A 21,305-nucleotide genomic window follows, 5' to 3' on the forward strand; every position below is an offset into this window, starting at 1 on the left:
CCTTTAAAGCAAATAGTAAAGCATATCATGCTTTATTATAATGATTATGGGCATTTTAGCTATCATGTTTTTATTTTATAAATGAGACCTTGAGAAATATGAGCACATGTTTTTCATGTTGTAATTATTACGTTCAAAATGCATTCATGCCTGCACTTTTAGAAGTGGGTATATTGACGCCAAGGGTATTACAATAATGTGATGGGGAGTTCACCCTTCAATAGAACGTCAAGATGATTAAGACTTCAGCCTTGGAACATTCATAAATTGGTTATACTGGTAACAGAGTTTCAGAATTAATAGTGATTGCGGTGGGGAATAGGAAAGTTTTCAAAATTCATTAAAAATAACAATGAACGAGGATAATGAAATAGCTGCTTCACATGACTTGATGCTCAATGACGTAGAATAAGAGAAGAAAGCATGCATAGCTACACAGTTGAAGTTGTTAAGCAAGTGATATGGTAACGGCATAACATAGATACAGTACTGGAATATGTGAGCCTCCTATGCCATCATCCTTGTTCACTGTAATTTGTTTTGGGGTTTTCAGAGTATTTGTTTATCTGCTCGAAGACCGCAATAAATTCAACAAATCCATACATAGCACTATCGATTACGAACCAGGGCCTACATGATGTGAAATTATGAAAATCGTCTGGAATTAGTTCCCTTTAACGCTGGGGTTTTTTGTTTGTGTGTGTGTTTTTTTGTTTGTTTGTTTTTTGTAACGGTAGAGTCTACTATGGTGTTGTCAAAATCAAAGTAGTCATCATGATTGTGAGGGTTAAACAATAAAGAAACAAAATAAAGATAATGTCTGCCATCTATCACAATATCGAAACATAAGAGAGTTATACCTACACTATGTTGATAATGACACGGTTCGCATGTGAAGGTAATGATGCTGATGGTCATAAAGGTTGTAATCATGATAATTAGCTATTTATTTATTTAGTCTTTTTCAGTTTAAAAAAAAAAGCAGCGCAGTTCCATTCAGAGCTACAAATGCGATACCAGTACGATAATACACCCCATGGCCTGTACTCTACCGAAAGAAGAAGAAGAAGAAGAAGAAGAAGAAGAAGAAGAAGAAGAAGGTCTGCTTCAGATCATTAATGTTTACATGCAAGGGAGCCCTGCGTCAAACATTATATTACATTATAACGTGTGCACAATAAACATACAGAACGTGCACAGTAAACATACAAAACATAGATATGGAACAGATAAAAGATCAATAATACTGATGATTATGATTATGATAATGATAATACTTCTTCTCCTGCCAATGATGATAATATAGTCATATCTAGATATCAATAATAGAGACAAAGTCACATTGCAATGCTAATGACTAATCACATCAATTCATAAAAGTAGATCAAAATCAACACAAGGGTTATGTGTTTCAACGTTATGATTCTACGACGATGATAATAGTCTTAAGAGCGATTGTTTTGATTAGAATGATATTCATGATTGCGGTTAGGATTATGATTATACACTCTAGTTCAGTGGTAGGTAGTTTTTGATTGTAAAGTCAGGTCTGAGCGATAGAGATTGTAGAATTATCTTTCTTCACGATTTTGATTTATCAGAACAGGAGAAAAACCTTACACCACAGCCCTTTATAATTATGTCAGTGAATAAGCAGGTTATGATATAACCACAGATAAAAGATTTGAATCATATTCTATGGGTATCATAACCCGGTGAGTGGCCCACCAAAATTATAAGACATGTAAAAACATCGCTCCGATCTCGCCTGTAGTTTGAGCGTTATACAGAATATATCTATGGCGGTATGAATTTCAACTGAGCCAAAAAAAGTTTATTTTATATGGGAAGCCACACAAACGTGAACGGGGCCTGTTCGAGGTAAAATAGGGACCTCTTCTACAATCTCCCTTCCCATCTACTGAAAAAAAACAAACAAACGAACAAAACGACAATCCCACGCACTTCATCTCTTAGTCCGACTTCATGCTTTTTGTGTAAGTGATCCAGTCTAAAATCAGCACTCTGAATTTTCTTTTACATCACCCGTGTTCGTTTCTCGTCTGTAGGCTGACGTTTCGCTGTGACGAAGAAAGAGATGATTAATTAGCATGTCAAGTCATGAAGTTTCGTGTTTATTTACAATAATCATAATATTTCAAGAGTTTCATCGCAAAATGAGCTACGCGCCATTTTCTAATATTTTGGAGCAAGTCCATCATCAGAGAGAACAACAAAAAGATAGAAAAATCGTAATACCTCACTTGTAACATAACACGGAATACTCTTGAAGTTATGATTAGAAATATCCCATATTCTATTGTTATTTTCTCTGGGGGTCTTTTATGAGCTTTACTCGCCAATACCTCAAATTCTCAAGAATGGAATGAACTCGTTTTGTGATTAAACTCTTCATTTCTGTGTAGTAGTCCGTCATTATGCTAACGAGCTCATAAGTTGCATTCAGGTCAACTGCAGAAGTTATATTTTACGGCATAATGCATCATAAAATCCGCTGGATAAAGAGTAAATTTTACAGGGAAACAAAACAATCAAATCTCGTTTGGCTTTCAGCCAATGAGAATTCAGCTGCTAGTGTACTCCTTTTTTGACATTTCAGCCAGGATGTTTGTTTATTTTATTTTGTTTTGTTTTGTTTTTAAAAATGTAATTGCGGGGATATCAATTGCTGCAAAGAATATAAATGTTTGAAGTCTGCTGTCATGACACAATAACATTATTGCAAGATGACTTTTAACTTTTGAATATCGAAATGCACCAATGATGTTTGATGTTACAAAAACAACACTGTATAATTTATGTGGAAACTTAATGAATGAAATGAAATGAAATGAAATGATGTTTAACTCTCACCTCTGACTTCAATAACCTGTAAAAGACAGAATCCTGGACAGTGATTTATATAAAACTTGCATGTTGAATAAAACAGTAAAAAGCAAACTAGCAAACTAACGTAAACGTGATACATAATTCCAGTCATAATCCAATTAATCGAGGACAGGGTAAGTTTGGGATTCGCAATTGTTTTGAAAAAAAATGTATGTTTTTCTTCACCAGAGCAAAGAAACCCTGTCAGGGAGACGTGGATGATGATTATGTCTCATCCATGTGAACCATGAAATTTCGCATCATTGTAAAGAGATAAGTAATCGCATGCCGCATTGTCTATCAATATTAGGTATACACTATTCATAAAGATGACCATTGATTATACACGTTCTCTAGGAGATTCACTCTTTCCTTCTTTTCGGCCATTCACCCCTATATACCTCGGATGTTTCGATGCAGATATTTTCAGCTCCCCCGTTTGTGTTTGTTTGCTTTAGAGATAGCTTTCAAAGTAAGTCAGTTAAGAAACACTGCATCTCAAGGCATTGTCTCAAAGACACGAACAAACGTGAAACATCTTCATATATGAACAGTTTAGCTTGATCAAATTATTATCTACTGTAAGAATAAAGGTTTATTATTTGATGTATAAGATATAGATGACATTCGCAACCCATGCATGCGTCCCATAATTATGATGTCAATGATCAGAATGTCTTTTCGTTAAGGCTACAGCCTTTGTGTAGTAACAAACAGGTTGCGTTTTGTTTTTTATTTTCATGTCAGTTTATCATGTGATTTGAAGTCTTTCTGTTGGCATTTTTTATAATCTTTCATTTTTCATAGAAGGAAAAACGGTGCATATACCAAGAATAGACTGGATGCGAGGTTGGCTGGTCATGAGCGATCAATGTCATGTTATCATTTTTGGGTTTATGCTATTCTTTAGTATTTCATTCGAAAGAGATCAAATGGCTTTTCCCCCCAGCAACAAAGGCTCATGAAACTTTAGTATACAGAATGAGCATAATTATCAAGATGTTGATATGCTAATGGATGTAATTGCTCTTGCTATGTGTGGGACTATTGGTGTAAGTCTGGTGGCTAAGCGAGTGTCTGATTTTCTGCGGCCGGGATACCGCGGCAGGGAGTTCGGGACATGATCGCTACATACCTCGTGCGGCATACCTCGTCCTCCTCTGCATTTACCGTCTCGGCTGTCGGGCCCTCGCTGCCATATTCGGTTCGCCGTCCGGGTTGCTCCAAACATAGGTAGCACGCCTCCCATTGGTCGCCCCCTCAATCGCTTCCGAGAAAAACTCCCTCGTGAATATGCAATATGCATCAATATTCATGTCATATTCAACAACCCAATAAACTTGGGCCAATGAGGAGAGGCTTCGATTCCCGCTCCGAGCCGTTTTGGAAAATAGAGTCCCGTGTATGTTGGGATGCAGATTGTGGCCTAAAATGGGCAGGGTCGGCAAGGGTTTCTGGGAATCACTAGGTCTGGCCTGGTATAAATGCTAGTCCTCCACCCTCCAAGCTCCACACCTTCCGTGAACAGCGGCAGCTAAAGGATTAGCGCGAAATCGGTGAGTAGTTCTAGCTAACTATACTCCTCTTCTCGGAATATACGTATGCCTACATAGCCCTCAAGGTCTTGGTGCTTTGAGCGAAACGCTGAGGATATACCGACGGGTGAGATACCCGGTGGACGATTGCTAGGAGTAGTAGAAGACCGCGGGTGTGCTGAGTAGAGACGATGCCTCTTCCACAAATTGCGCTTACCCGGATTCTTACTGGTTTCTACATACCGTTTCTGCTTTGCTATTACCCGGCCTCAAAATGAATCTTACGTACTTTTCTCTGTACCGGAACTGTGTGCACTATAACAGAGGACGTTTAATATTTCGGAACACACATTTACATCGACACCAAAATTTCTATCATTTGTTGATGGCTTATTTTTCGGAAATACCAACAAAGTTGTATTTACAACTCTGCGTTTACTTAACGTGTTCCAGCTATCGACAACTGGCCTAGTGTCTTTAAGTTCGCGATGCGATCTTCAGCGACTGAAGGGGCATCATTTTCTATCATAATAATTTCCCTACCACGTGATCTGGCTCTACGCCATGGCTCTACGCCCACACTCTACTACTTGCGGTTAATCAGTCAATGACATTGTATGGCAGCCAAGTGCCATTCAGTCATCTGTCAGTTACAACGGGTCTGGCCTAAAACAGTTGGCATCCTTAACTAGGCAGTCAATGAATACTAAACTTGGCAGAGCTTTACTTATCTTACCTGTCCTCCTATACGCCGAGCAAAGCTTAGTTCTCAAGGAATTCTTGATAGATTGACGACTACTATGCATGCTATCGCTTGGTTTTCGTTTAGTTTGGGCATACCGTGCGAAGTTGAGGAAAATACAAAACTTTTTGGAATATTTCATCGTCAGTGAATTGCTGAGGCTGGCTTGATCATGCCTTCAACTCTGCTCCATGCCTACTAGACATGATGGCATGTCTGTTTTTTACTTCAGAATTTATATCCCATGCCTAAAATCTTGCGCGTATCTTGAGATTTAAACTTGTGGACTCCAAAACATTCTAACCTTTCGTGCTGAAATGGAGTTGGCCCTCATGTATCCTTCCCATTCGCACAATATGTCCTAACATGGTTGCCTAGTAGCCGCGTGCATAGTCGTCTTCAGTGCACCTGATTGGCCGAACTGAGCGGGGGCGTGGCTACGCCCGTCTACTCCCTACCAATGGAATGTCATCTATCGTTTCCATATTTGGTCCTAAACAATTTCACTGGCGGGCCAGCTGGTAACAAAGTTAACCCTACATGACCGATCGTCTCGCTCGCATAGAATGGAACAGAAACACTTTCATCCTCTTACTAAATTAACTGCGCACCAGGCATTTATACTTGTCATGTTACAGCGACATTCCACTGGAGGAGCTGATGAACTAATTCTTTGCCAGTGTGTCTAAAAGAAACTTGGGGTACAAAGAATTCTGAAGTCGAGTTGAACAGTTACCGATTGCTCGAGGGCTGCAACAAAGCAAGCAAGCAAGCAAGAAATATTTTGAATCATTCCGACCTAGACCATTGTACAGGAGTCAAACGTGAACCCAGCGTGTAATTTGCTTCTCCCCATTTTTCTTTAACTTTTGCCAAATACCACAGTTTTCTCAAAATAGCTTTCTCTTTCGGAATTCGCTGATATTGTGTACCACAATTCTCGAAAACATTTTACATTTCTGGGCGCCTTTGTGTTTCTGCTCTATCACCATCTTTATATTCATCAGCTTATCAATTTTCGCCTTTTCTTTCTCCATCTTTTGCGCTGCAGGTCTTCTTTTGAAAGTCCAGTAAAACACAAAGAACAGTCATCATGTGCGACGACGAGGTTGCCGCTTTGGTGGTCGACAATGGCTCCGGTATGTGCAAGGCCGGTTTCGCCGGAGACGACGCCCCAAGGGCCGTTTTCCCATCCATCGTCGGAAGGCCGCGTCACCAGGTAAGTTCAGCCCTGTAATCATCAAACTCTGAAGGATAAGAACTTCACAAACCCAGGAAACCATAACCCCAGTTTGTGCAGATGGGCGATCTCTATGCTTGCCACTCTTCATTCTGATTTCAAATTTGGCATGTATTTGAGATATTGGGATTTTCAAAACGCATTGGCTATTCAACAGTTGAAACGAAAACTGAACATTCCTTTTACTCGCTTCTGAAGGGTTCTAGTTTGAATATCGAAAGCAAAGTTACTAAATTATTATATAGCAACTGCTTTAAACTGATTAAGCTTTACTTTCAGAAATAATTACATTGTAAATTGAACATAGAGTACTGAAGTATATACATGTGTGTGTTCTTACAATAGCCACACCTTTGTTTTGATCACGCTAGCAGGAGTGCAACTACCCCCCCCCAAAAAAAAAAAGAAGAAGAAGAAAAGAAAAAGAAAACTCCCCACTCCGAGCGCTTCGTTCTGTTTGTAAATTCGTGTTGCGTGCAGTATACAATGCCAGTCCTATTTTCTGTTTTTGTCTGGGTTTTTTTCGGTCAAAATACTCCGCGTGCTTCGAAATTACAATTGACAGAGTTTCACGGTTCCCATCAAATTATAAGGTCACGGTGGCAAATACTTTTTCGTCTGCGTTGGTCCGCTGTCTCTCTTGGGACGGATTGATTCTAGTACACGACCACATTTCATGACATGAGTGAGAAAATGTCACTTACGATCTGCCCTTTTGACTACAAAATGATATTTCTGGTCGGGGTTGCAGTTTGCTATTTTGTTTTGTTCTTTTCTATGAAATGAAGGGGAAGGAGAAAAGACTTTTAAATCTAATGTCAAATTATAGGCAATTCGGTAAAATATACTTGCAAGTCCATATTGTTATCCTCACAGAAATCGAACAAAATTTAACCCTGTGGGAGCACTTTTTATAACATTATGATTTTAATTTCATATGATAAGTTGACTACCTGTTTCAATTCCTCCTGAAAGTAAAAATATGTTTCATTTGCTGTTCAGTTGTCAAGGTGTCCCATGATTTCTCTCTTTCATATACTCCTTTGCCGAAATGGCGCTGGTTTATAACTTTTCTCATCTCGTTTTACTTTCCCCTCCCAGGGTGTCATGGTTGGTATGGGTCAGAAGGACAGCTACGTCGGAGACGAAGCCCAGAGCAAGAGAGGTATCCTGACCCTGAAGTACCCCATCGAACACGGCATCGTCACCAACTGGGACGACATGGAGAAGATCTGGCATCACACCTTCTACAACGAGCTCCGTGTCGCCCCAGAGGAACACCCCGTCCTCCTCACCGAGGCTCCCCTCAACCCCAAGGCTAACAGGGAAAAGATGACCCAGGTATAAATACATTAGTCTTGTTTGACAAATTTGCGGTATCATGTATGAAAGCAACGCGGCAAAAATAAAGGTTGATAATTAATCTGAAAAGAGCCGAAGAGCCGATCATTCTGAAAACTATCACTATTCCTCTTTCTACTTCTAACTTCAAACCTCATCAAATCCAGTATCCAATTTGAGTAGCTTTATGATACAAATAGCAAGCTATAACACCATGTAATGCTGCTGGAAGGAAACAAAGTAAAAGAGAGGATGTTTTGGCCTTGCGTTCGAATCGAAACACATCATACCGTCCAAAATTATTTTATGATGTGTGTGTCTATGTGAAGGAAAGAGAGGTGAGGTCGGTGCTGTGCGTTGTGCGTTGCTCCAGCCAAATCTGTATGATTCCGTTATAGTCACATTCGCACAGGCGTGTGTAGCATCTAAGCTTTACCAGTATCTTATGAGCAATCAGAGCAGAGATTCCCTCCGTGTTTAAACTGTTACTGACGACTGGCTTCCCTCAATCCCCTTTTATTTCTCTACCCACTCCAGATCATGTTCGAGACCTTCAACGCCCCCGCAATGTACGTCGCCATCCAGGCTGTGCTCTCCCTTTACGCCTCCGGTCGTACCACCGGTATCGTGCTCGACTCCGGAGACGGTGTCACACACACAGTCCCCATCTACGAGGGTTACGCCCTCCCCCACGCCATCCTCCGTCTGGACTTGGCCGGCCGTGACCTCACCGACTACCTGATGAAGATCCTCACCGAGCGTGGTTACTCCTTCACAACCACGGGTAAGGACTTTGCACAAAAAAAAAATACTTACTTGAAGACCTACCCATTATCATGATTTGAAATGTCTCGCCTACAGAGAATTGTCTACTCCCTTCTCCGAATTTTGATTTTGATATTACCAATATTAAGTTTTAAAACAAGAGCTTAGATATGACAGAGATAATTGCATCAAGGCTCCGACACACAAAGAGTTTACCATGATTCTGATCCAATATACGTAGAATATATTTTCAAAGACAAACGTAAAAATAAATGAGGCAAAGGTAATTCACCCAATGCTCTCATCATAGATTAAGAGAGATATTCTCGTGGCCGACGAAGCCACGCTTTTTACGTCACTGTGCCGTTGAACGGTCGAAAAGAAAATCTTGGCGAATTGCACACCATAAAGACCATGCTCGTTGTGCTTGTTGTGTCGACGGCGTTTTGCACTTGGTGCTAATTCAACTTATGAAAAATACCCCCTACAGCCGAGCGCGAAATCGTTCGCGACATCAAGGAGAAGCTCTGCTACGTCGCTCTGGACTTCGAGCAGGAAATGGCCACCGCTGCCGCCTCCTCCTCCCTCGAGAAGAGCTACGAGCTTCCCGACGGTCAGGTCATCACCATTGGCAACGAGCGATTCAGGTGTCCCGAGACCCTCTTCCAGCCAGCTTTCATTGGTAAGCGATTACCCAAGTGTCCCTTTCTATCTTTCTTGTAACTGTGTCATTATCAATGAAAGTCTATTGGTACACATTTTTATTGACATGTTGAGATGGGTAAGGGAGTGGGTCCGAAGAGGGTTACACTTATATAGATTTCAACATTTTTTTAGCTCACAGCATGCAACTTTATTTTCAAAATTCAGTGCTAGCCACCTATAACATGTGGTAAAATTTGTACGAATGCATTCTTTTTTTTAATGACAAAGCCAACAAAATGCTTAGACCAAAACTTTTGTTCGACGAGAAATATTTTGTGAAGAAAATGCTGAAGATGGGCTGTAAGACCAAGTCGTGTTGATACCCTTGACTATTTACCCTCCAACAGTTTTAAATACTCGTAAAAACCAAAACGGTAATCTCGTCATCTCAGCCTCTTCGTTTTTGTTTTTGTTTTTATGATTTTCTTGAGATCTGAAGGGGTGGGTTTCCGATGAACCTTAATCTTTGCGGCTTGTTGGTCATGTGCTAATCGATCATATCATCTTTTCTCTCTCCGCCCCCAGGTATGGAATCTGCTGGTATCCACGAGACCACGTACAACAGCATCATGAAGTGCGACATTGATATCCGTAAGGATCTGTACGCCAACAACGTTCTCTCCGGTGGTACCAGCATGTACCCAGGTATTGCTGACCGCATGCAGAAGGAGATCACTGCCCTTGCCCCCAGCAGCATGAAGATCAAGATCATCGCCCCACCAGAGAGGAAATACTCCGTCTGGATCGGTGGCTCCATCTTGGCCTCCCTCTCCACCTTCCAGCAGATGTGGATCAGCAAGCAGGAGTACGACGAGTCCGGCCCATCCATCGTCCACCGCAAGTGCTTCTAAGCGCCTTGCTCCCACCCCGCAAAAACACCAAGATGGGTGCAAAGACTCTATCGGCGCGGAGGCTAGGCAGGCAGTGTGAAGCCCACCTGTTCGCAATGCCAGTGCCTGGCTAATACTTCTCCGTCATCCATCTTGGTAACACCATGTATTCTGCGCACCACGCCAACTTGTACACCATGCATCACGACTCCGCTACAACGTCTCGATAAAAGGGTTAAGTTATTTCTTATGTACATTTGCTCTCTCTCCCTCTCTCTTTCGTTCTTCTGTTTTTATATTAAAGGCATAGTCTGTTCACACTGTCTTCCACGCAGATTGAGGGCTCGTGGGTTGGAGGGCTGACATTGGCAGTTTTTCTTTGTGCAATCTGTAGTCGGAGCCCAATAGCATTATATTTATTATTTTAGGTCATTTTGTTTTAGAACTCTACTCGTATGTCGCCCTCTTTTGTTGATCTACCGTTGAAGATCTCGCCCAGTGCATGACGGGAATCCTCTTGCAAGGTTTGCCTCGAAGAGCGCCTACCGTGCCGTGTTCTATCAAGACATCGTTACGTTGTATACCGATTCAGCAACATCAGGAATCTTTCATGTTATCGGAAGGACAGGCTAGATAAAAACTTTTCTTACGGGAAACAAGTGTTTGCTATCAAAGATATGTTTGAAAGACAAGAGAAACAGAAAGATAAGAAATTTTTGATCGGCGAAGGCAGTTTTTTTTTTTGTGATCTTCTATTCTTTTTTTTTCTCTCTTAGATTTAGTTGAAATGTAACTTTCTATGGTTTAGTATCACTGAATAAAGTACTGAAAGCCGTTCAAGCTCACATGTTCAGTTTTCATTTGTTGAATTTACGAAAGTGGAGCGTTTCAGTGTGAAAGTTTGTGGATATCGAGTGCTGTCTTTGGCAAATAATATCGCTTTCCACCACAGTTTGTATGATGTCACTAACTCTTGGCATCATCAAGACGTTGTCAAATGTCAGATTTATTGTCACTGGTTTTCGAAATTGTCGATCTACACACACAGACACACAGACACACAGACATACAAACACAAACAAAGACACACAGACATTACACACACACACACACACACACACTTACTCATTGTAAGCTTGGTAATTTCTTTAATATATATTTACCTGACTGGTAAATTTTGTCACCGCATCCCAACAATCATGTAAAGGGTCTATTCAACAATGACATTCCGTGTAGTGTTTTTGGTGATTGTGTGTGGTGACGTTGGCCGATGTAATTCTATTGACAGTAAGATTTGCTGACTGTGAGCAGCGATGTGAACTTTAGATTAGCTGAACCTGATGATGTCATGTTGGTTGTTAGGAGTCGGGGTGGCGAAACCATCAGACACATTGCTCCACTGAGCGATGTCAGTATGTCACTGAGCTATTCAATCATTTCAACGACGAGTGAACACATGACTTGCGTTTCTATCCTATACAACACACATAAAGATAAACAAAAATCACACTCAACATTGACAACTCACAAATATTGCTATAGTTTGTGAGCATAGTGTGGTGCTCATTATACTTATATCATAATTATAATCATACCATTATCAACAATAGAGATTATCCATCCGTTGCTAATAACTCGAACTTAGAAATCTGCCATATTCATCCATTGATTGATGGATGGTCTAATATTTTTTAGTCTTTGAGATAGTTGGCATGTTTGTACATATAGGTATATATATATATATATATATATATATATATATATATGGTGAGTGTGAAAGGTGTGTTTTCAGTTCTTAAACCCCTTGGCCGTCGTATCTTAGTAGTGTGTAGGTGAGAGAAAGGATGAGACGATAGACGTAGCGTGAATCCTCACAGTTTGATTTTTATTCTCAAGCTTTCGGGCCCTGCCCTTTATCAAGAGATGTGATGTATACAATTCACATTTGGGCTGGTTGCAAGCCGGCAATCAGTTGGCAACCGGTAACGGGAAACATTTAGTGAAGATGGGTGGAGGTAGGCGAGCTACATATATATATATATATATATAAGATATATTTGTGTGTGCGTATAACATACATAATACATAAAGCATTGCAGGTGCTCGTTCTCCACTCTTCCATCTATCTATACATCAATCTATCTACCCATCATTGTATTCAGCCTTTTTATCCGCAAGTTTGTCGGTCTATCTTTTGCACGGTAAAGTGGTGTGGCCTGCTGAAATTAGCACTGGTAGAAGAGCACATCCATTCTTCCAACATTTTACCTCTCTAAGCAGCAATAAGTTAAAATGATCAAAATGCACAGTTCTATTCATAATTCAAAAGAGCACACTTTCTATTCATAATGCAAAATACCTCTCAAGAGAGAGAGAGAGAGCTATACATGCCATCCTTTACGGAAAATAGGGCAATAACAGAAAATAAACCCTGTTATAACAGTATCCTTTAACAAACATCACTACGCAGTTAGAGAATCTCTTAAGTGGTAACACCAGCTCGATTTAAAATACCGTATGAAAGAGCTTATTGTGCACAATATAGAATATCACATGTACAAAGTACGATAATGCTCAGATCGTGAATACCCGTCTCTTTTCGGTAAAATCAATATCAATTAGAGTTGAATATTTTGAAATCGCATTGCCACCACAAAAAAAAAAAGAACTCGCAAACATATCAGAAACGGATTCCACAGTATATATGCGAAAAGTTTTCGATGAAGTTTATTGGTTTTTAAGTGGTTTCCGATAAAGCACACCTAAGGTATATTTCCATTTTCAACATCAGGTGGGGATTTCAACATTTGACATTCGTGGAAACCCTCAAACTGATACTCCTTATATATTAAGATACAAGTTATAACTCTCGCAATAAAAAGGACTCCATTCTTGGACAATAAAATTTGGAGTTTATATCCAAAACAATTATTATTATTATTATTATAAAGACTCTACCTTTTTAAAAGAAGCACTGCAGGGAGGTATAGACTCGCAATGGTTCTGAGAAACCCAACAAAACATTTGATCCCTATACTTTGTAATTTCTAACAGAGGAACCAAATTTTATGGAGAACGAACATTTGTTTATAACGCTTCTACCCCATATATGGAGCAATCTACCCCAGAATTTAAGACAAATCACTCACATTAATAGATTCAGGTATGCTTTTAAAACACATTTCTTACAATGTAAGCAAACATGAAGCTCGGTACCATCATTGTAATTAGAATTGTATGTTTTTGTATAATCTTTCAATTTTTCGAGCACATAGGGATATAATGTGTTATGCGCTATAATCACTGTTGATTATTATCATTATTAATATTGTTATCTCTGTTTTTATAAGGCATTATGCCCTGAAGCAGAAGTATTCTACGATACGGCAGTTCATCTTTTTTTTTTCTCATGTGAGGTAATTGCATCTGAAGTGAAATTGTGACGACAAAGATATTAGTTGAATATTGATAGTGACGATTGTCGTGATCCTAACAATAAAAAGTTTAGTCATTATAATGATTACGGTTATGTGACTATAAGTTATGATGACAAATGTTTGCCAGCTTCTGCAATATGCGCGTATAATCATTGATAGACACAAAAAGGGCAATGAATTGAATAAATCATTGGGCAATTCAGTGCTACAATCACTGGAAAACTGGATCACTCTGAGACCAAGCCGGTTTGCGATTACATTTAAAAACCTCTGGCAGGTCAGACTGGAACGTCATGCAATTCACATACGCATTTGAAAAAAAAAAATAATCACACACAATGGTCCAGAAAAAATATTCAAATCATGTATTCTTTCATATTTTATGTCAATTTGTAGTGGATCCTGAAAACATTTTCTCTTGATGTCAGTCCAGACCTGAATTGAGTGAAAGAAGAAGTATTAGGAGTCTCTCATATTCAAATATCAACTCGAAATCAGATCATCATTTTGTAAAACTTTAATTGAGTATGAGAGTTATTTATATATAATTATTTGTAATTGTTTGTATAATCATTATCATTATTATTTCTTACTTTGGTTTTCTTTTTACCTATTTTGATTTTGTTTTCTAAATACGTGTATGACCTCCGGACCAAACCACTCGTCGACCACTTGGCCCCACGTGGCATATAACTATCCCTCGAATCAACTATGGACAGCTTATTGTCGTACATCATTATTATAATAAATCTGCTCGCGTGACATCTTACTGGGCCTGAAGGCTTACGGAAGCCTAATGAAGACCCAAAAGACTTAAAAATTTAGGGTCGCAGGTGTCTTCCGACAACTGCAATCATCATTTTCATTCTCGCCTCCTGAATCTTTAAAAGAATGTTTGAACCAAATATCAGCAGCCGCTGAAGAACCACGGCTAAAATCTAAACACTAGCAATAAGAGATATACGTACGTATATCCTCACACGAGAGTACGAAACATGAACAAACAAGCACAAAACAAGCACAAAAACACACACACACATACACACACAAACACACACACACATACACACACACACACACACACACACATATATATATATATATACACATATATATATATATATATATATAGGCGTACCCTAATATGCTCTGCTTTACAGCATTGGGCACTTTTCAATCCTCAGCAAACTATATATTCCCGACGGATATACATATATGTGTGTGTGTGTTGTGTGTGTGTGTGTGTGTGTGTGTGTGTGTGTGTGTGCGTGTGTGGGAAGCTTAACATTAACTGTTTTTTCTTGGTGGTTCGGGCCGTCAAAATCATCATAATGTACCATTATTATTATTTTTTTTTGTGGCCCGACCGAGAAATCTAGTGGCTTGGGAAACAAAGAAAACCACTCAAAGTGAAATATCTAACTGAAACATCAAAACAGTGCATATATCCATTGCAAATGTACGTGAATGTAAAAATTAGCAGGTATACAAAAGTGTTTAAAAACAGTAAGTACTGCGACTAAGTAAGAAAGAAAATGAAATTGAAAAAAAAAAGAACACTCTGATACTAATACATCAAAATAATTATAAGTGCGCATGTGCGTTTCGTCATAATTGGACCCATTTTGACACAGAATTTCAAACTAATTTCAGTTTATCTGGACAACTGAAATATGACTACCGAAATGAAATTTCCCCTCCTAGCCCCCGCCCTTCATGTCTGGTTGTATATGCCTTATATGTGCAGAGAGGACAAGCCTATGAAACATGTCAACATGTATGCCTGTGGAATGATAGCTGAATAAGAAAACTGTTTTGAACAGTATAAAACTATAATACTGGAAAAGGTGGTGGAAAAGAAGCAATATTGATTCTTATCCTCCTAAAAATCCAGCTCTGTGGACGTCATGGATACTATATACGGAGAAAGGGAGTTTGCATTCCTACACAACACGCTGTACGTCTGCTTGGTATACGCCTGAAGCCGTTTTCTACGTTATAGATCTTCGCCAATATAGATGGTCTAAATGCAAACCGGAAGCAGGTCGGGGACGTTGGGTTTTCGTGGAATTGAAATGACACTTTATCTGCCCCCTCCTCCTCCCCCCCCCCCCCCCAGAAAGAAAAAAAAAAACCAACAACACCCGCATGTACTCTTCGTTAAGTAGTGATAATCACTATAATGAGATGTTTATACCGCCTGTGCGTCAATCAAGGGAAACTCTGTTACAGATACACTTTGATACACTTACAGTGTAATGCATTAAGGGGGGGGGGGGGGTGATAACTAAATCTAAGACCAAATTCATTGTCGATATTTTTTGTTCCTACCTCTGATGTGCTGTTACGTTTTTCACCGGATTTCTAGATGAAACATAAAACATAACTTGACTCAATGTTTAAGCTGATAACGTGAAGTTAGTAAAACGAAAGGGTAAGAGTTTCGATAGGTTATAAAAGGACATTAACTTTGATAAGAATTGAAAATACGAATTTTAAGTCGTCTCTATGATTTGGCACAAAAGAAGAGATAAAGATATATGCAAATAAGAGAATACGATGACATTATCACCTAACAGTATTGTTTTCATTAATTCGGTGACATTGTCACACCATCACAATATCTGAATTACAAACGCGACTGCAACTGATATTACTGTTTCGCGAAAACAGTGAAGTTATTATTTACATAGAAATCGCACAACTACAAAAGTATGACATTATTCATTTAATATTTGGTAAGAAGAAAAATCGTAGACACGCATTTGTTTAAAGAGTGAAAATCTGAACGAAGACCCTACCGTTGCAGTCAAGGTTTGTCCACTTACCTCGTACAATGTATCATCTCTTATATAGAATTTGAGTTGCCACCAATTTGGGTTACGCAAGCACGCAGTTTCTGCATTAGAGTCACTCTTGGTGGCGCCCTTTACGCTGGTGCGGTTTGGTGAGTTGGCGATCCATCTCCGTCCGAATGTGAAGGACGGACGATGACATCGTGGGTGTAACTAGTGCATCCTTGACGTGCTCTAACCTTGTATAGCATTAACGCCTTCTTTCTGGGCAAATTCACCAGAGAGCCACTTAATCCTCTGTAGCGGAAAAGTTCGAATACATACAAGCGGGATAGTGTCAGTCGTTGTCACTGACAACGGAAATTTGCCATGGCAACATCAAGGGCACATTAGGGTTTATCGAACAAATGGAATGTGATGTTAACAGTATCTTTCTTTCCTACTTTAAAAGACATAGGAGTGCGCGGCTGTTTTAAGATGAGAAGAAAAACATGAACAAACAATCGACTTCCTCCTGTCCAAATGCTGAAATTCTTCTCAAAACATATCCCCCCCCCCCAAAAAAAAATAAATAAATAAATAAAAAAAATCAGACTTCGTAAATCTTAAACAATAAATGCAAGCGGAGCGGGTTCATCAAAGATCTTCTCGAATACACCCATTCAAAAATGATAATTTATATTCTGATTTGTATTAGAGTCATGTCTGTATTGAAGTAAATGACTATTCTTGTGAGTACAGATTTATTTTGACGAGTGGTACTGTTATCAGACCTACAGTGCGATAACATGTATGAACTTGGCAGAGGATTCCATTCAGCAACGTCATGATTATTCACACCTAACATCAGAAAAATTCTTGCTTTAGTTTGGATTTAAAACAATTATATATATATATATCTCTATCTATCTATCTACATACATGTTTATCTATTCATAATGTATTTATTGTTTATATATATATATTTTTCCACATTTATGTGAAGTAATGAACCTCTCTATGCACACGTTCATGCATGTACCTGCACATGTGTCTGTGTTTTAATATCTTTATATTACGCGTTTGTTAACGTAGATTGGAATCTCACTCATAATGGAAAATTTATGGGGAAATGAAAATAAGAGAAATCGTGAATGCGACAGGTTGGCGAACAATTAAACAAGGAGGAATACATGCATTGGCGGGCCGGTATTATAAGCTACATGTAATTGGCCGCATGTTTCGCGAATGGCAGATCATTACTCTAATAATGTACTCTGTCATAACCTTGATTCAATCTGAAGCGGAGGCATACAGATAATGAACCCATGGTAGCTACAGAAAACAATCTAATACTATGTGCCTGTTTGCTTGCATGCCTTTGGTCACACAGATTGTTGTTCGTCGAAATTTTGAAGAGTAACAATATTGATGGTTCAAGTGCATGCAGTTTCATGAAAATGTGCACGTGAGTTGGGTTCAGGCGTGCGAGCCAGTGATTATCAATGTAAAGTGTATGTGTGTACAGGACACCTGTGTGTGCACGCGTGCGTACGTATGATTTTGAGTCGGCGCTCACAATAAATATGAGACTTTGCCCTTCTTTCCTCGGAGTATTCGAACTATGAGACTTGACCGTGTTAACGTGATCTACGGTAGATGAAAACTAACTGTACTAATTGCGGCTCACGTCAGCAGTTGCGCAGTTTGACGCTCCCCGAAAGCTAGCTGTTTACATCATGGAGGTCACTCTTTCCAGAAGACCATAACTGGACAGAAGGAAAAACTGTGGTAAGTCTTGAAGTAGAATCTGAAGATCGCCAAAAAAAAAAAAAAAAAAAAAAAGTGGCTTAAATTCGGCGATTGGCAACTGTTGTATAACGACCAATTTTCAAGTTCTTGTTTTGTTTGTAGTTTGTTATTTTTGGTTTGAATCCTCCTTTTCACCCTTTCGATTGGCAAAATCGTGAAATTGCAAAAAGTTTCTAACTGAATGCCTATAAGTGGTTTTTTGTTGTTGTTATCATTATCATTTTGATTTTTTTTTGTTATCCGAATTCGCCCCGCATTGAATGGGATATTTGGTAATTTGGTTGAAATAAGTACGAAGTTGGCCAGAGTTAACACATAGCTACACAATTCCAAATTTTAGATTTGTATTTTTTGAGAGAGAGAAAAAAAAAGTATCGCATGCACTTCAACTTCCGAGGTACCTTACTCGTCTTCAGCAACGAAAATATGTTCTTTTCCCTTAAAATGACCCCAGCAATGTGTTTTGAATGTCTAGCTGGGTACATTACGTGATGTTCCCGCGCTTGCAGTCATATTTCAGTCCATTTAGAGCCATAATCAAATAATGAATATCACATTAATAAAGTTGTTGTTATGGCAACATAATAAGATAAAAAACAGTTTATGAGAAAAGTGCCCATTCTTTTTCGATAAACAGTCGGAAAGCCTCCAGTGTTAAGCGTAGGTATGCAGTCACATAGCAAAGTGAACTCAACATCTGAAATGTTGTAAAGTCATGTTCATGTCAAATTTGTTTCGCTTCCATGACAACAGTTGCGTACGATGAGCATTAAAGCCGTCCCTCCCACCAGCTCCCCCCCCCCCCCGTGAAAAATGGGCAGATTGAGTTGTTTCTTTTGAATTATTTTCATTTTCAAGTGTGAGGCTCCAGGTCAAATAATCTTTTCGTTGTATTTTCATTTCAAAGTACGAGTTTCGACAGTTTTTCTGACAAAGAAAAATGCATAGAATTCTTGTAAGTTGCAAGTATTACTTACTAACTGGGGTGACTATGATTTGGCCTGTAGAACCATTCTCAATCTTTTGATTTGAATGACGTGTCTCAGACAAGCAATTGGAGCATGTTAGGTAACATGAATTAGATCCTTTTCCCAAACTTAAATGTTGCCCATTCGAACAGAATTGGGTTCAGGTTTTCAGGTTCAATGACATTTTATTTCCAGCAACAACAAAAAAAGAAATAATATTATATGGTAATATAATATAATATAATATAATATAATATAATATAATATAATATAATATAATATGATATGATATGATATGATGTGATATGATATAATATAATATAATATAATATAATATGATATGATATGATATGATATGATATAATATAATATGATACAATATAATATGATGTTATTATATATATACATATATATATATATACATTGTATATATATATATATATATATATATATATATATATATATTATATATATATATATATAATTATTTATGTGCGATCACTTTGAATATGTTCATGATGTTGGAAGCGCATCCCTAGAAGTGCAAAGACTTGTGACGAGTGTGCCCTCAACATAAATGAGTATGATATCCCATATTTGCCTATTTTTTTTGCATGCACTTCTCTCTCCTTATCTCTCACTCTCTCACTTTCTATGTTCCTGTCTCCCTCTGTTTCCCCCTCTTTCCCTCCCCCTCTCTCTCTCTCTACTCTCTAAAAAATATCGAGTGAAAATATTCACTCTTAAAGGAGTGAATACAAAAAAGAGTGAATTTAGAGTGAAATTGGAGTGAATTTTGAGTGAAAATGTTCATTTATTTTAACTCGTTTTAGAGTGACCTCAGGGATCTCTCCAAAATCTTCGAGTGATCCTTGAGGTCACTCCAAAATGAGTGAAAATGAACATTTTCACTGAAAATTCACTCCAAATTTCACTCTAAATTCACTCTTTTTTGTATTCACTCTTTTAAGAGTGAATATTTTCACTCGATTTTTTTTTTTTAGAGAGTAATGAACATGACTGTCTCATTGTCGATCTCCTCTCTCCGGTGACTCTTCTTTGTTTTCGTCTTTTTCACTCTAAACTACGACAAAGTACTTGTATAGTAATTGTATAATGGATATCCTTGATTGATCATGTTTCTTTCTGTCTATATTATGTGCAAAAGTAGTTTCGTCACTGTGTTTATCTTTTTTCTTTGTTTTGCTTTGTTATAATGTTACAAATATGGAGGAAAGACTCCCCAGTGACTTTAATTTAACTATATACTTTATCAGTTAATTCAAATTATGCGAAGTACTTTGACAGAAAAACGAACAAACAAACAAAGTAACAAACAAACAAAGCAAAAACCCCGAGATTTTGGCACCGACTCGCATTGATGCACGTAGCCATACAACTAAGAATCTGGCATTTTCCCAGGAATTTAGACTTATATAAACTCAGTTCATTTCCCCCGAGCGGGGATGCTTTGAATGGAATCATTTCTCCCGAATTGGATGTTTGGTAATGGAATCACCATTAACAATAATCCATAAATCCTTCAAATTTCCTCAAAGCCTAAAGTTTTTTTTTTTTTGTCTATTAAACTATTTCCAATCCAGACTGTGCTCTCATTGGACTCTGAACCCCTTAGACAGAATAACTCAAGCTTAAATGAGAATACTATTATTATTCCAGAATAACATTTTGTTTTTCGGGTAAACAGCCCGTGGACTTCGATATTCTAAGGGCTGCATGAAGAGCCATAAGAGGTACTCTGGAACTGCCATTTCTCCCACTTTCTTCTCAGCTTAAAATATCAAAGGAAATAATAAGTAGAATATATTTATTGAAACGGATACGACCTTATATAACACAACAGACAGCATTGATATATTATAAGAGTATTGTACAAGGAAGATTTGACTACTGTGATGTAGTGTGGTCAAATTGCAGTAAAATGATGATTTATAAATTGCAAAGATTACAAAATCGGGCACTGCGTACCGTTCTGAAGGTTAATTGGAGGTTTTCAACACAATTGATATATGATCAGTTAAGTATTTCTACTATTAAAATAAGACAGAAATATAGAATGTTACACGCAATGTATAAAATTGCTCATGGGGTTTACCCCCAAAGTTTGTGTGAGTTGTTTTCATTTAAATATACAAATTATTTTTTCAGATGTAATATGTTAAAATTTGAGTTATGTAGATTTTCAACTAATTTCAAACGTAGGAGTTTACAGTACAGGGGATGTAAAGTGTGGAATGATCTCCCAG

General features: G+C 38.3%; 1 protein-coding gene across 1 annotated transcript; it reads left to right on the forward strand.

Moving 5' to 3' along the window:
- The first annotated feature begins 4,326 nt into the window (after positions 1 to 4,326).
- Positions 4,327 to 10,892, forward strand: LOC139741612 (actin, cytoskeletal). The gene is made up of 6 exons (XM_071652192.1): positions 4,327 to 4,445; positions 6,218 to 6,385; positions 7,508 to 7,747; positions 8,285 to 8,531; positions 9,003 to 9,194; positions 9,743 to 10,892. Exons 2-6 carry the CDS (start codon positions 6,260 to 6,262, stop codon positions 10,066 to 10,068), a joined length of 1,131 nt encoding a protein of 376 aa, XP_071508293.1. The 5' UTR covers positions 4,327 to 4,445; positions 6,218 to 6,259; the 3' UTR covers positions 10,069 to 10,892.
- The last annotated feature ends 10,413 nt before the right edge of the window (positions 10,893 to 21,305 follow it).

The sequence above is a fragment of the Diadema antillarum genome, unplaced genomic scaffold (genome assembly GCF_040938485.1).
Source record: "Diadema antillarum isolate AM-2024a unplaced genomic scaffold, OU_Dant_1.0 seq00000941_RagTag, whole genome shotgun sequence".
Taxonomy (NCBI): Eukaryota; Metazoa; Echinodermata; class Echinoidea; order Diadematoida; family Diadematidae; genus Diadema; species Diadema antillarum.

Coding starts and splice junctions, on each gene's coding strand:
- LOC139741612 (XM_071652192.1), top strand. CDS start 6,260: ATGTGCGACGACGAGGTTGCCGCTTTGGTGGTCGACAATGGCTCCGGT. Junction 7,748..8,284: donor ACAGGGAAAAGATGACCCAG/GTATAAATACAT, acceptor TACCCACTCCAG/ATCATGTTCGAGACCTTCAA. Junction 8,532..9,002: donor TTACTCCTTCACAACCACGG/GTAAGGACTTTG, acceptor TACCCCCTACAG/CCGAGCGCGAAATCGTTCGC.